Below are 14919 nucleotides of genomic sequence, written 5' to 3' on the forward strand. Positions count from 1 at the left end.
GTCGACTAAATTCATGATAATGTATGGCTAAGTCTGTCGCCTATATCCATGATAATGTATGGCTAAATCTGTCGACTAAATCCATGATAATGTATGGCTAAATCTGTCGACTAAATTCATGATAATTATGGCTAATCTGTCACTAATCATGATAATGTATGGCTAAATCTGTCGCTAATCATGAAGTATGTAATTGTCGACTGGCAAATCTGTCACCTATATCCATGATAATGTATGGCTAAATCTGTCGACTAAATCCATGACAATGTATGGCTAAATCTGTCGACTAAATCTATGATAATGTATGGCTAAATCTGTCGACTAAATCCATGATAATGTATGGCTAAATCTCACTAAATCCATGATAATGTATGGCTAAATCTGTCGACTAAATCCATGATAATGTATGGCTAAATCTGTCGACTAAATCCATGATAATGTATGGCTAAATCTGTCGACTAAATCCATGATAATGTATGGCTAAATCTGTCGACTAAATTCATGATAATGTATGGCTAAATCTGTCACCTATATCCATGATAATGTATGGCTAAATCTGTCGACTAAATCCATGATAATGTATGGCTAAATCTGTCGACTAATCCATGATAATGTATGGCTAAATCTGTCGACTAAATCTATGATAATGTATGGCTAAATCTGTCGACTAAATCCATGATAATGTATGGCTAAATCTGTCGACTAAATCCATGATAATGTATGGCTAAATCTGTCGACTAAATCCATGATAATGTATGGCTAAATCTGTCGACTAAATCCATGATAATGTATGGCTAAATCTGTCGACTAAATCCATGATAATGTATGGCTAAATCTGTCGACTAAATCCATGATAATGTATGGCTAAATCTGTCGACTATATCCATGCTAATGTATGGCTAAATCTGTCGACTAAATCCATGATAATGTATGGCTAAATCTGTCAACTGAAGTCATGAAAATGTATGGCTAATTCTGTTGACTAACTCCATGATAATGTATGGCTAAATCTGTCGACTAACTCCATGATAATGTATGGCTAAATCTGTCGATTAAATCCATGTTAATTCATGACTAAATCTGCTGACTCCGATAAAAACAGCATTTAATGTATCCCTCCGATACTCTTTAAAAAGAAACTTCTCCGAGCTTTTCAGACATAATAATTTGTAGGCTTAATGTTTGCCTCACACAGGTCGGGGTCAAAAGGTCACAAAAGAAACTTGTGCACACAATGTGTCACCTGTCCTCCCTTACACCCTACTCTACCTGGTCGTGCCTTAAATAGCAAACTCTTCATAACAGGTTTTACAGCAGACAGGTAAACAACATCTTGTTCAGCAAGGAGCTCCTACACCGAAGGTAAGACGAATTTTCTACTGCTGTCACCTTTCATTCATGATAAGGAGGATCTTGACTACATATTTTAAGTTTCTTCTTTCTTTTAAGATTGATACAAAATATGACAAAGCTGACCTTAATATTAAAAATCTCAACGATTATTCTGATAAAAATAGGTATGTAGTTTATGAAATTTATCGTTGGCCATGCATATCGCGAGATACCTTGAACTGTAAGGTGATGTATACAATTAGACAGACAGCGAGGTAAGTAATGATATACACTTCTAATAAAGTAAACACACACTGTATACGTGCAGGAAGTCGTAAAGTAAACACACACTGTATACGTGCAGGAAGTCGTGTATGGAATGGTGTATTGCTATACATGTAGGTAGTGGGTAAATCTCACATGGTAAGACTTGTGTAGTACTTAATTCAGCAACTTTATCGATATTGAAATTAAAGATATTGAGATGATGATAATAAATGATGATGAATAACAATTAGGAGTGGTATATTGTCATATTACGTAACGATATCAAACTAAGACTCATCCTTAATTCACCAACTTTAAGGATATTGAAAAATGATGATCATAAATGATAATAAATAACAATTAGGAATGGTATATTGCCATCTTCCGTAAAGCTAACAAGCTAGGACTAGTACATACGTGTATTCCAGCAACGTGATCCATATTGAAAAAGGATGATAATAATTTATAATAAATAACAGTCATTTAAAGGAATGGTGTATTGTCATATTACGTAAATTAAAGCTCACAAGTTAAGAGTCATTTAGAACGTTATCGATATTGAAAAAGGATGGCAATAAATTATATTAAATAACAATTAGAAATGATATATTTTTATATTAATAATTATATACAAACAGACAACTATGACCAAGGTTGGCAATACTCATTCAAGAGATGTGAACTTAAATCAAAGCGTTAAAGCTCCAAGGAAAGGTTTAGTCAAACATATTAATATTACCAAAAACTACTTTATTAAATGACACATTTTACCTCTTTATATCGGTATTTTAACTAATGACTAACTACGATGCTATACGTACAAATGTATGTAGTTATTATCCATTCTGTGTATATTATGGAGGAAGTACGTGTGTTGCCCAGTTCCCAGTGCAAGTTAAAATTCACGAAATAAATAAAACATTGCACTTCTGCTTAGTATGCATGAATATACTTCGTACACAACAAGGGTAACGCAACTAGTCAATAAAATTCTGTTAAATGTTTGCTTTTGTTCCTCGACGAACCGCTATATACTTTATGAAAGAAAAACACATTCGGCATAAACAAAATTGTTGTTTTTTCTCATACAAAATCACATACGTGCATAGGCACTGACATTGGATTCCCCACCAATAGTTAGATTTATGAGATGGATCGTAGTCATGTTATATACGCAATACCCATCTAGTACATATTATCATTGGTAAGGAATCCCTTCATTAATTAGATGAAAGTCGTATAACACTACAAAGCACTCTTGAAGTATGTATCTACTTGGCGACAATCTACATTATGTATGCCTATATCATTTCCTTTTATACTTCCAAACATACCTTCATTCAAATGTTTTACCGTGGCATAACAAAAGCCTTATATCTATTACGTAGTTTTGATGAGCAGTTTGCAATACCAATATACAATTTCCATACACCTGGTATGTAATACAATTTTAGTATATCGTATTACGTTTATAAATTCATTACAAATCCCAACTAATGGATCCGGTGAAACCTTCAGTACCCTACAAACACAGATCATACATTGTCAAACATGAATAATATGTGTGACTGCATGTCTAAGTTTCGTACCTGCCTTAAGGACCAACTCTCAATAAAGACCACCTGAGTTATAAGAATATTTTTGGGGTGCCAAGTGGCCGTGTATGGTCATTTTTCTTTGTCTTTTTAGATAGATTTGACGTTAATGATTCAAAATGGCTATCGTCTGCTACGAAAATTTGTCATTGTAATATAATGTAACAGATCTTTTTTTTTCTTTATCTTCATATTTTATCACGGTTGATTTCCTTGTGCATAAAGCATCAGTCTCTGATTAAAGTGTACACGGAACGGTTTGGTATATAAGGCTTGATAAATGCATCTTTGGATAAAATTTAGAATGGAGAAAGTACGAGTTTCATAGCGATTACGGTATTAGAGATAATGCGACTTTTCTCAGAATTGTCGATATTCTTATTTGCCTTGTGTATATTAGAATGCCTTTCCTTTCGAAAATGGACTTCTGTATTCTATATTCGGCGTCTCATTCGCACCATTATCAATGTGAAATGTGTCTGAGCATACCTGGCCCCAAGATCATGAAATGGTCTAAAGTCTAAAACAGTCTTTAGTTTAGACTTGGCCAATCACAAATGACGTCGCACAAGATACTTCATTTTTGATTGGCTACAAAAGATACTTCAGTTTTGATTGGCTACAAAAGATACTTCATTTTTGATTGACTAAGTAAAAACAAAAAACATATGTCAGTTTAATTAAATGTTGAAAGTTATTGAGGAAAAATAGAAGACAGGAAGAAAATACATAACCTTTTTCGTATGATAATACAAGTACATATGGAAAACGTACTTTCTTTAAGTTTTCCTTTACATTTTATTTGTCCTGTGAAAGCATCTAAAAGACATTTTAAGAACTAGTCACTTATGAGCACTATTGAACAAAATGTCTTCTAAAAAAATCTTCATGACTTATAACATTCTCGATAATCCACGGGTTACTTTTACTGTCGTTATATCCACCCCTGCACTATATGTCATAGTATAACTGAAAGCATTTTATGAGTAATCACAGGCCTACAAAACCTTTTTTTGAAAAGCATGTAAAGAGTACTAGTGCCGCACAACTCCAAAGCCATGCAGTTAACCACAGTTTGATGCATATCAAATGACCAAAATATCCGTCTCAGCTGTTGTCGCACATAGAGCCTTCAGTTTTACTATGTCGTATTCCAGAGCAGGAAATACATGTAAAGGCATTGATAGAAACCCCTGGACTATCATGGGAATTGGCTCATTATGACATTGATTTAATCAATTTAATGTTCCAAAATCGCTTTTCTTTTCCAGAAAAATGACAGAATCCAACATGAGGTACCTACTGTTACTATTGCCAGCACTGGTAATGTCGTCAAATATCGATGATGACGTGGACTGGAGCGAATTCGTAAGCATGGACGCAGAAGTCACGCTGCATTGTAACAATAGTGTGACCATGATACAGCAGGGAGAGATTGGACGCTGGACAGTGCCGTCTCAGGAAGTACTCATGGACCAACACAACGATTCCAACTTCAAAGTTCAGTCCATGTATGGAATCGAGGGATATTCTCTCCTGGTTAAAAAGGTCACCGCTGCAACCCAAGGAGCTTACGTATGTATCATCTACAATGGCGGCGAATCACGGGACCAGGTTTTACGGTTGATCAACTATAATGGACCAAAGTACGAAAGTTTGTCTGAGAAATACGAAACACATGCCATCATAGCTGTCATAGCAACGGCAGTATTCATTGGTCTTCTGGCTATGTTCTGTCTCACCTACCGCTTCCGGTACCGTACACCTGAGGAGAAAATGTTTGCGCATAACTTCCGGGACCAGGCCAATAATGGGAAGAGTAGGACAATTGCTGACACTGTAAGCGCTCCAGAGGGTAAATCGGCCTATGACAATCCCGTCCCAGGCTATTCTACAAATCTTTAGGCAATATAAGTCATACAAAACAATTCCATACTGTATAACGCCGTTACAATGTATGTATATATCACACTAGGAACTTTGCTCTAAAATATATTTTCTAACAACATTTAATATCATTCTCTGCTGGTATTTGAAATCAAATTGTTGTGAATGCGTGAATTCTTTATTACGCAACTTACTTTAATTAAAATCAATTTTGCGTTACAATTTGATTTTATCAAGGTAATTAGCAGGTTAACAGTACATTGTATCTCTACTATGTAACAAATTCGATAGAAAAATCACTTTCTAACCGAACATCTACATTAAGATCCATGTAAACTCATGATAAACGAGTAGGCCAGGTGCTTTTTTTCCCTGATACCTAATTTCTGTACTGACATTTCGTCGACGTTAATGTGTGTTTTAATCAACAATTGTGATGGACATATAATCAAAATGATTTAGAAAATCATACTCAAAATCAAATGATTGTGCAACATTTCAATTCATGTACAATGTAGTAGCGGTTTTTTTAGTGTACATAGTTTATCTGTGTTACTATTTACACATATTCTATCTTTGTATATGACAAAATTACACGGAAGCTATAAGTTGTAGTATTATCATATATAACATTGTATTTTGATAATCATCAATTGTGTTACTGAATACTCTTATTCTATCCATAATTTCTTTACATTAAATCTGACATCATTGTGTTATCATTTCACCCTATGTCCTAACGTTTTCCTGGGCTTCATATAATGGGAGTCCTTATTTTGATTCCTAGTATAAATAGAGTATATAATTAGAAGGGACAAACGTATAAGACACCATGTCCATGTTCTTTTTATTATGTTTTTGATAACAATATATTGGTGCTATGCTTTTGTATATTTCAAACCTTTCATCGCATCAGATACCTATATTTCATTATTTAGAGAATTTGCTGTTCCCATTATATTTTTACAAACTATTGGTTTACGTGTGTATTGCTTCATAACAGCAGTTTGTCTCGTGGTTTTTTTTATGTCATCCATCTTTTGCAATAAAATATATATTGAAATTACATGACTTTCTAGAACTTTTTGACAGGGTCGCAAGGGTATATATGCCGTTATGTTCATACGAATCAAGAAGAGTTTTTAATATTTTATTTACTATCACAACATACCAACATTTTGACAATTACACTTACAAGATTTTCAATGAATATATTTTAATTTTATAAATACAGATAAGGGCTTAAAAGGTTATATTTTCTCCATCTACAGCGCGATGAAACACACACGATCAGATCATAAAGCCAAATTGTGGTTTACACGTTAATATCACATTTTACAGTCTTATTGTAATTGTTCAAGATGCTCCACCGCCGACAGAGCATAAATGATGTTAATCATTTGAACAATAATTGGTGTTTAATCTTGCATATATATGCCTAATTAACACAAAAAATAATATAAAATAATTTATTTCGCCTTTGGTACATGCGCAATCAATACTTCATTCCATATAGGATATAGTGTCACGGAATTTTTTCGGGATGCAATTAATTATTTTTCATATTTTTAACTTGAAGGAAAATTAGAAGCTCAAACTTTTCAATGGTGGTAATGGTGTAAAGTAAGTACTACTTTTGTAGCTGAAGAAAAATACTAAATCGTCTGCTCCTGTTTTTTATAGTGAAAAAATACCATTTATCAGCGGTGGAGCATCTTTAAGTGATTTCTTCGGGTATATTTTTCATCTTAACAGACATAAGGCATAGAAAGCTAAACTTTCCAGTGCATCCATTCTTTATTACTGAGGACAAATAGCATATCAAAATGTTCGTCCTGTTATGGCACATGTGCATGTAACATTGTCGCAATTAGAATAAGTCAAACATTTTAACACAGAATAGGAAGTTTTTGAATGAAGACAGTACTTTTTTTCTTCGAAAAATCTTTTCTCGGAGCGTGTTAGTATGGAAATGCTTTGCTAAACTCTCTCTTCTTATCTTGATAATTAAACCAAATAAATTTAGAATCCTTACAACTAACAGTATTCTGTCAACAATCATTTGGAATAAAGTTTTTTAGTGTCTACATATTTCATCAAACAACTTTGTATTAATTTTTATGATTTAACAAACCACCTAAAATGTTTAGATCATTTGATGATAAACACACTCCATATCACTACTATATTAGACTATAGGTCATTTTGTTACATTGGTATATAATCAAACCTGCAATAGCGGACACCTCTATATAGCGGACACCTGTCCATAACGGACAGTGCTAGGAATCCCCAACAAAAATCACTATATAAATGGCATGTATATAGCGGACACCTCCTCAATGCGGACAGCGGACACAAATAAATTTTCCGAACGTCGGTACTTTCACTCGAAAAAAACATAAGCTTTCAGTAGAATTGAAGACTACAGAAATATACAGTATAGTGGACACAAAAAGACATCTTTTTGAATTAAAATCATTGTACGAATTGAATGTGTATAGCGGACACTTTCTATGAAGAAAGCGGACACTTAAATTTAAATACATATAATCGTTAATACATAATTTATAAAAAATAGTAATACAATTACTATCTAGACATCCCACTCGTCCAGCATATCCCATCTGATGGATAATACAATTTCGTCTTAGAACACACAATGTTAAACCTTACCAATTTAATCAATTTGAAACAAGTTTATTGGGTCAGATAAAGACAATGTAAAACGATTAATTCATGATAGGCATCTATCTTGAATTTCGACCATTGACTGTCATTTGGGATTTTGACAATTGGAGTTTGTTATCGATATTTTTCTCGGAAATTTTCTGTGGGATATCTCACAAAAAGACGTAAGTTCAACATGGAGCCTGGTTGTGCATATCGTTGTTTTTTGGGCTGATCAGATAACAAGATAGCCGATAGGCAGTCATCTTGAATTTTGACAATTGAATTTGTTATCGCTATTTCTCAGAAATTACTGAAGGAATCTCATTCAAATTTCGTATATAGGTACCCTATTGTGCCGAGTTATGCGTAACAAATTTTGGGATTTATCGGATAACGAGATGGCTAACAGGTATCTATCTTTGATTTTGACCATTGAAGTTTGCCGTTTCTTAGAAAGTACTGAAGAGAATTCTATAGATATTCCACGTGTAGGCTCTCCTTGGTGGCTCGTTATGCACGAGGCATATTAAGATTGGTCCAGATTTCAGATGACCAATAGTACATGTACATAAATCATCGTAGATTTTCGCAATTGATGTTAGTAGCACTATTTCTCCAAAACTACTGAGTGATGTCGACTCTCTTTCACATTTCATATGTAGGTTCCTCTTTGTTTCTAGTTTTTTAACGTCTCATTTTGAGACCGATTTGAAGACAAGATGGTCAACAAAAGACTATCTTATAGAGTTTGCTAGTTAAAGGAAAGAATGGAAAAGCAGAGATATGCCTATCTTTCCTTTGACCAACATATAGATTATTCAATGGTTGGCGCGAAGATCCTACCAGGATCTCATGTTGTACTACAGTACATTCCTAAACTATATGAGTATCACTGTCAGCGCTCAAAATTAACCCCTGTCAGTCTGCCCGTTACCGGCAACTTTACAGGAGGGCAGACAATTTTTGCCATACAACTGGTCCTTTGACTGGCAACTTTTTGGTCCAGGTCTGATACAGTACTAAAGATATACAAAACAAAAATAGCAGTAGCATTGTAGAAAGGTTGAAGATCACACTGTACAAAACAAATTTTCGTAATATTATGGTTTAACCGTAATTATTTCAGTCAACTTTGTTGAGAGCGGCGCGATACTAAAACAGATAAGTGGATATTTGTTAGTAAACTATTGCTTTGTAAGGACCAGTAACTTTCAGTCGGGACCAGTAACTTTCAGTCAGGACCAGTAACTTTTAGGGTCAACCGTTCCTTAGGACCAGCTGGACAATATCCTTAAGGGAGAACACTGATAGAAACAACGGGTACAAAGGGGTTTAATTTGACTAACGGTTATCAGCTCATGATCACATGACTGCCTCATTCATACAAAGAAGTTTAAAATGTTGTTTTTAAAGATGTCAGCTGTGGCGACCATCTTCGATTTCAGACTAACCCAAAAAACATCACCACTAAATTAAGACAATATCATTAAATTTCAGGCAAATTTCAAATCCTGTTAGGGTGGAACTTGAGAAGATTGAAATTGTATTTTGAACTAAGGAATTAATCAATTACATTTACTTGTATTAGTAGTCTCTCTGCATTTCAAATCCCATTCTGATCCACATAATGTATCAGAGTGACTTCCCTTTAATCTGTTGCTGTGACAGTATGCAACAAAGGGAAGTAACTCTGATAAATAGGACTGTTCAAATCTTTACCTTTAAACAGCTTAACAGAGCATTCAGTAAACTCTTCAAAGGGCATTGGGAGTATGTTTTTGACTCCCAAAAATCATATTTTATTCTTTGTCATATGTTTTGACTCTTTAAATTTCTGAGATGGTTACTTGACTTCTGAAACTGCTGAAAGTCAAGGGTCAACTGGATGTCAGCCCTGATCTAGGTATATACATGTAGAAACAACTACAAGAGAAATTCTGTTTTGACAAATGTATTTGAAATTGTACTCATTGCTTAGCATTCTGATGAATATATTAACAGCAAGCAAAATACTATTAGTGGGCTTAGTTATCATTAAGCATCATCTCAATACTTTACCAGCTCTCATTATTTGTTTATAAAACCACATTAAATATGTACTAGTACCATATATTATATAGTATCCTTGCTTAATTATCGCAAATCACAGACCTATCACAAAGAGTATATACATGAATCCATATAGAGCTGGTGCTTAAACACATAACACACAGATACCTGTTGCCTTATATAGGTAGGATTGAGTTTTTTCTTATCTTCATTTCATTCAAATCAGGATGTTGATGTCTTTCTCTACCAAGATTTACTGAGGCATCATTTGACTGTTGGAAAGCATGTCTTACATCACCGAATCTTAAATTTCTGTGATAAATACCGAGTTTAGATTCTGCATGTGAGAAAAACCCAGCTTTAGTGGATTTCATTTCGTCCACAATACCATCACAAAGATATCTATAATTCACAACCAGCCATATAACAACTACAGCAATCAAGTTCACAGATCCAGTAGCTGGGCTAGGGAAGACTCCATGCAAAGGAATGTTACAACTTTCCAAAAGAACGTCATGTAATGAATCATAGAAATATATGACTAGGTCTTGGGCTGAAACAGCAATACAGGGTAAAAGGAAGTTGTCACTTTCTGGATGTCTCTGTTTTTGGAGAAATGAGAATACGATTGTTTCTGATATGATTTGGTGATGTCCTGACAAGGAGCAAGACTGGTTTTTGACCAACGAATGTCTTTTTGGATTATCATTTTGACTGTTGTCTTCATTTGCCTCTACATCAACTATAACTTCATTGTTGATGATGATGTCCAAGTTTCCATGCCAAACCAACCCATTGCCTGAAAAATTAAAATGTTTGTGTTTCCATAAAATTGTTACAAATATCACAGAACATGGAGAAAAATCAATAAGATTTGTACATGAGAATGAAATCATTTAAGACTACAAACACTAATGGTCAAATATCAGTAATATCTGATGATTTCCTTTTATACTGTTGTATTTGACAAAACTTAATATTGTACATCTCATTTCCTTTGGAATTGAACAAATGATACTTAAAATCTTTTTCTTGACACATTTCATAGTAGATTAACCAAATTTTAATAATAATATCCAAGGATCATGATATTTAAATTGTTTGGTTAGGAACCTTGCTGTGTACTAAACTGGGACCCTACCAGTAGTCGTGATTTGAGGAACAAATAATTGTTTGCATTTCAGGAAAAAAATTGTTTCCACAAAAACAAAACAATTTCCATCATGAAGTATTCGTCAGCAGCTTCAGACATTCGGAAATCTGGATGCACAGTAGAATGTGCACACAATCACGACTACTGTTCCTGTCACGAATACTGGTAGAGTCCAAGTAAAGTGCTTTAAATTCTCAGTGTCAATGTTTCCTATACAAGACATATAAGTGGATGTTACATTTCGAGACTCAACAATATTATCGTTACAGTAAATGTCAATGAATTTCTTCATATTTCACTGGTGTTTCTGTGTCTAGAATTCACAAGTGCTTAAAGTTAAAATGTGAATAAACCACCTGAGAAATTAAGCTACTATGCAGTAATCTACGAAGAGTTTTGTGGAGTTATGTCTGTTTGCTTATGTCCTATTAACAGCCAAGATCTGTTAATAATATCAGGACTTAGAACTTGAAATCCACAGGTGGAGGGCTAGTGGTAATTTAGGTATAACCACTTAACCACTTGGCTAATACAGGCCTCTGAAAAGTATTTGATTCTACATCTACATAATCAAAATATCTAGGCTAAGGATTGAATATACAGTGGAACTTGGTTCATACAAACTCGGATAATTCGACAACCCGGCTTAATACAAAGTACTTTGCCGGTCCCGGCCGAATTCCCTCTTTATCTATGTTTAAAGAACTTGGATGATTCGAATTCGGAAAACTCGAAGAACTCGGATAATACGAAGTAAATTTTGGGTCCCAATGACAAAAATCATACATAAAATGTTCTTATAACTCGAAATGAGATTTTTTGGACAACGAGTTCGCCGAAAATGCCGATTTTCTTTTTCATAAATGTGCTGTAGAACAGCATTTCAAAATATATATCTCGGTTTTATTTTCATAATTTAGCAACTACCATCGGCGATTTTGACATCTCGATTGTTCACATCATTTTACAACATGGAACTAGTCTAGATATACCAAGTAAAGATATCGTCAGTAGACATGAGAACTCGCTTAATTCGAACACTCAGATAACTCGAAGTTTTATTTCGGTCCCTTCGAGTTCGTATTAACCGAGTTCCACTGTAAATGTAGAAGAACAGGGAAAAGTTCACGATTCCTGTTGAGGGCTCGACCAAGAATCAAAGCCAGGTCTCCAGTGTAAAAAACTACGGCTCTACTGACTGAGCTAAAGAAGCATGATCCATCAGCTGAGTGACAGAGACCGTATGTACAAACCAGCTCCTTTTACATACATACCGGTATTTAAAACATACAAAAGTAGCTATATGATGTCAATCATACCTAAACTTGTGTCCCCAAAATATCCAGATGGTTGACACCTTTCACTTTCACAAGGGCAATGAATATTTTCACCTCCATATTTTTCATTCTCTTTGTGTTGTTTGTCAATTACAAAATATGAAGATGCTGATAAATTGACAAGAAGATGATTCGCCAACACAGTTGTCAATTCTGCTTCTGTTAAAGATGTGAGGTTGTTTGATTCCAGTGACTTCAAATCTGAAATATAAATGGCAAGAGGTAAAAAATTGTATCATAACTCATATACAATATTTATGTACATGTAGTTGGGTGTTAATTAATAGTAATGTTTAGAAAACATTTTGATACCCTATATATTTAATTTTTTTACAATTAATATAACCATTGAAATAAATTACATACTTCATACAATTCATTTTGTAGTAAATAGGATTAAAATGTATATTATCACATTGTAATAATATATTGATGTGTAATTGATATTTACATGTTTGTTGAGTCAAGTTACTTTTATTTAGAGTCAGTACATTACATATACATTAATTCCAAGGTATTATGTAACGTAGAGTAAGCCTTTTACAGACTTTTACATCTGACTATAGATTTGTACATTGTCTAATGTAGATGTGTAAAAGATTTAGTTTTCTCTCAAACTACACATGGATATCTTGTGGTTGCTACGAAGAAGATAACTCTATAATCTTAGTTCTTACACAAGGGGTGTAAGACAGGTAGAGATCACACACACAAGACAATTACGTGACATCATCAATACATGCGGCATAACTGCTGTGTGTCTTGTCAATGACATTTAAGTTTCTATCAATCAAATCAAAAGTATTCCAATTATCTGCAAACTTCTCATATTCTTGGAACAAGTGATCAAAAGGTAAAATACAAATACGGACTGCAATTTGACCATTGACTTTAGTCTTTTAGCAGATCAGGAGTCAAATCATTATTTCCCAGAAATCTGAAGAGTCAAAATCATATTACAAATACATTTTAGACATGTACGTGCTTCAAATCAAAGAGTCGAGACAGATTTTGGGGAGTCAAACACATACTATTCTCATGGGTCATCCTCAATGCTCCAGGGGTTACTATCGCTGACTTTATATTTACCCCTGGTGAAACTGAAGGCAGCAGAAAATACAGGTACATGTAATTTGTTCCTTAAATGTACATCATAAGAATTGAATGATGGTTGTTCACTTACTCCCATAACATGAGGGATCACTGGTCAGCCTATTTTTTTATCTGACATTAATTGCTGACTCTTTGGACGTAATGATTCAAAAGTGTCTCATCGTGCTATACCACTAACAAATTTGTTGGAGTATGGTTGACTACATGCTATGTGTTGTTTTGAAGTTGGGCGTCTTTTTCTCTCTCTCTACAATCTTCGAAGGAAGTCTCTACTGGCTGGCGACCAGTTCTCGCCGAGTACCAATTCTCGCCATCGCATGTGTATTTGTATGATCACACACAAACTTTTAGACAATTCTTTGTTAAAATTACAATGGAAGTGTCTTCTAGCAGAATATGGCTTTATTGACGTAATTTGAGTGGTAATCGTACATCTACAGATGCGATGGCGAGAATTGGTACTCGGCGAGAACTGGTCGCCAGCCAGTACAGGCCTGTGGTTGGTCAGGTTTTTTTCTCCTGATCATGAACTGCTGTAGTCCAGGGGTGAATTTAATGTCAGTGATAGTAATGTTAACCCCTGAATTATCTAGTGCGTGCCCTGCAAAGACGATGATAATTTCATTGACATTTTTTAATACTTACGTAAGTTTTTCATGTCATGTAGGTAATGCAACAGTCGACTCAGGACGTATTTGTGCTGTCGATTTTCTGGTGTGCGATTGTCAAGCATATCAATCAGTAAATTAACGCCCTTTCTGAAGATAGCACCAAATGCATAATCAGTGCCATACATCTCACTGCTACAATATGCCTTAGAAAATGAGAAACCCTCGTGTTTATCCGCCGCATTGCACATTAAAATCTTGACTGGTGTTAAAGTGACGGGAGGTAAAAAGTTTTCATCAATATCAATGAGAGAGTCCAGAGCTAGATTGATCAAATTACTGACACTTCTAGGGAACTCTCTGAAAATGTCAAATGAAACATTATCGTCTGTGTCCTTTTTACGACCTTCTACGTGAGCAGTGTCGTCTTCAGGCTCTGTTCGTTTACGTTTTGCGTTCGAAGACATAGTTTGAGTTCGGTTTGCAGTCTGATTTGGATTTGTTGATGAATTCGAAACAACAGAATCTCGCTCATTGAGACGCTTATAAATCAGAGGAGGTGATTTCGCGTACGCCGTGCCCGGTCCGCTCCCTTTCCCTGCCGTACCCAATCCCTAACTAGGAATTATCTTTATTACCGATTTTCTCGACAATGAAACACATTACAATGCTAATTTTGGTCCGGTTAAATTTTGAATTCAATTTTACTTTTTTTTTTTTTTTTGCAAAATGCTTTAATTTTTGTTCAATCATTTACCTTTATAACGCTCATATTTTATAACACTTATTGTACTGTATAGTACAAGTTCTTGTACATTTAGTACATTTTTATGTATGTAATACTTGTATCATCCTCTGTATATGTCTTATATATAGAGTTATGGTTTTTTATTCATTATTTAGAT

General features: G+C 34.5%; 2 protein-coding genes across 3 annotated transcripts; one reads left to right on the top strand and one right to left on the bottom strand.

Annotated features, from left to right (window-relative positions):
• The first annotated feature begins 1204 nt into the window (after positions 1-1204).
• Positions 1205-6147, top strand: LOC138327941 (uncharacterized). 2 transcript variants are annotated; one of them, XM_069274427.1, is made up of 2 exons: positions 1205-1362; positions 4466-6147. In XM_069274427.1, exon 2 carries the CDS (start codon positions 4470-4472, stop codon positions 5097-5099), a length of 630 nt encoding a protein of 209 aa, XP_069130528.1. In that variant the 5' UTR covers positions 1205-1362; positions 4466-4469; the 3' UTR covers positions 5100-6147. The 2 variants fall into 2 exon arrangements, with proteins under 2 accessions (XP_069130528.1, XP_069130530.1); XM_069274429.1 differs by lacking the exon at positions 1205-1362 and adding an exon at positions 1668-1755.
• A 3542-nt stretch (positions 6148-9689) lies between these two features.
• On the bottom strand, positions 9690-14754 carry LOC138327942 (uncharacterized). The gene is made up of 3 exons (XM_069274430.1): positions 14052-14754; positions 12276-12494; positions 9690-10602 (listed from the first exon to the last, which is right to left on the bottom strand). The coding sequence occupies exons 1-3, from the start codon at positions 14479-14481 to the stop codon at positions 9980-9982; spliced, it is 1272 nt and encodes a 423-aa protein (XP_069130531.1). The 5' UTR covers positions 14482-14754; the 3' UTR covers positions 9690-9979.
• Between the last annotated feature and the right edge of the window lie 165 nt (positions 14755-14919).

The sequence above is a fragment of the Argopecten irradians genome, chromosome 7, assembly GCF_041381155.1.
Source record: "Argopecten irradians isolate NY chromosome 7, Ai_NY, whole genome shotgun sequence".
Classification (NCBI taxonomy): Eukaryota; Metazoa; Mollusca; class Bivalvia; order Pectinida; family Pectinidae; genus Argopecten; species Argopecten irradians.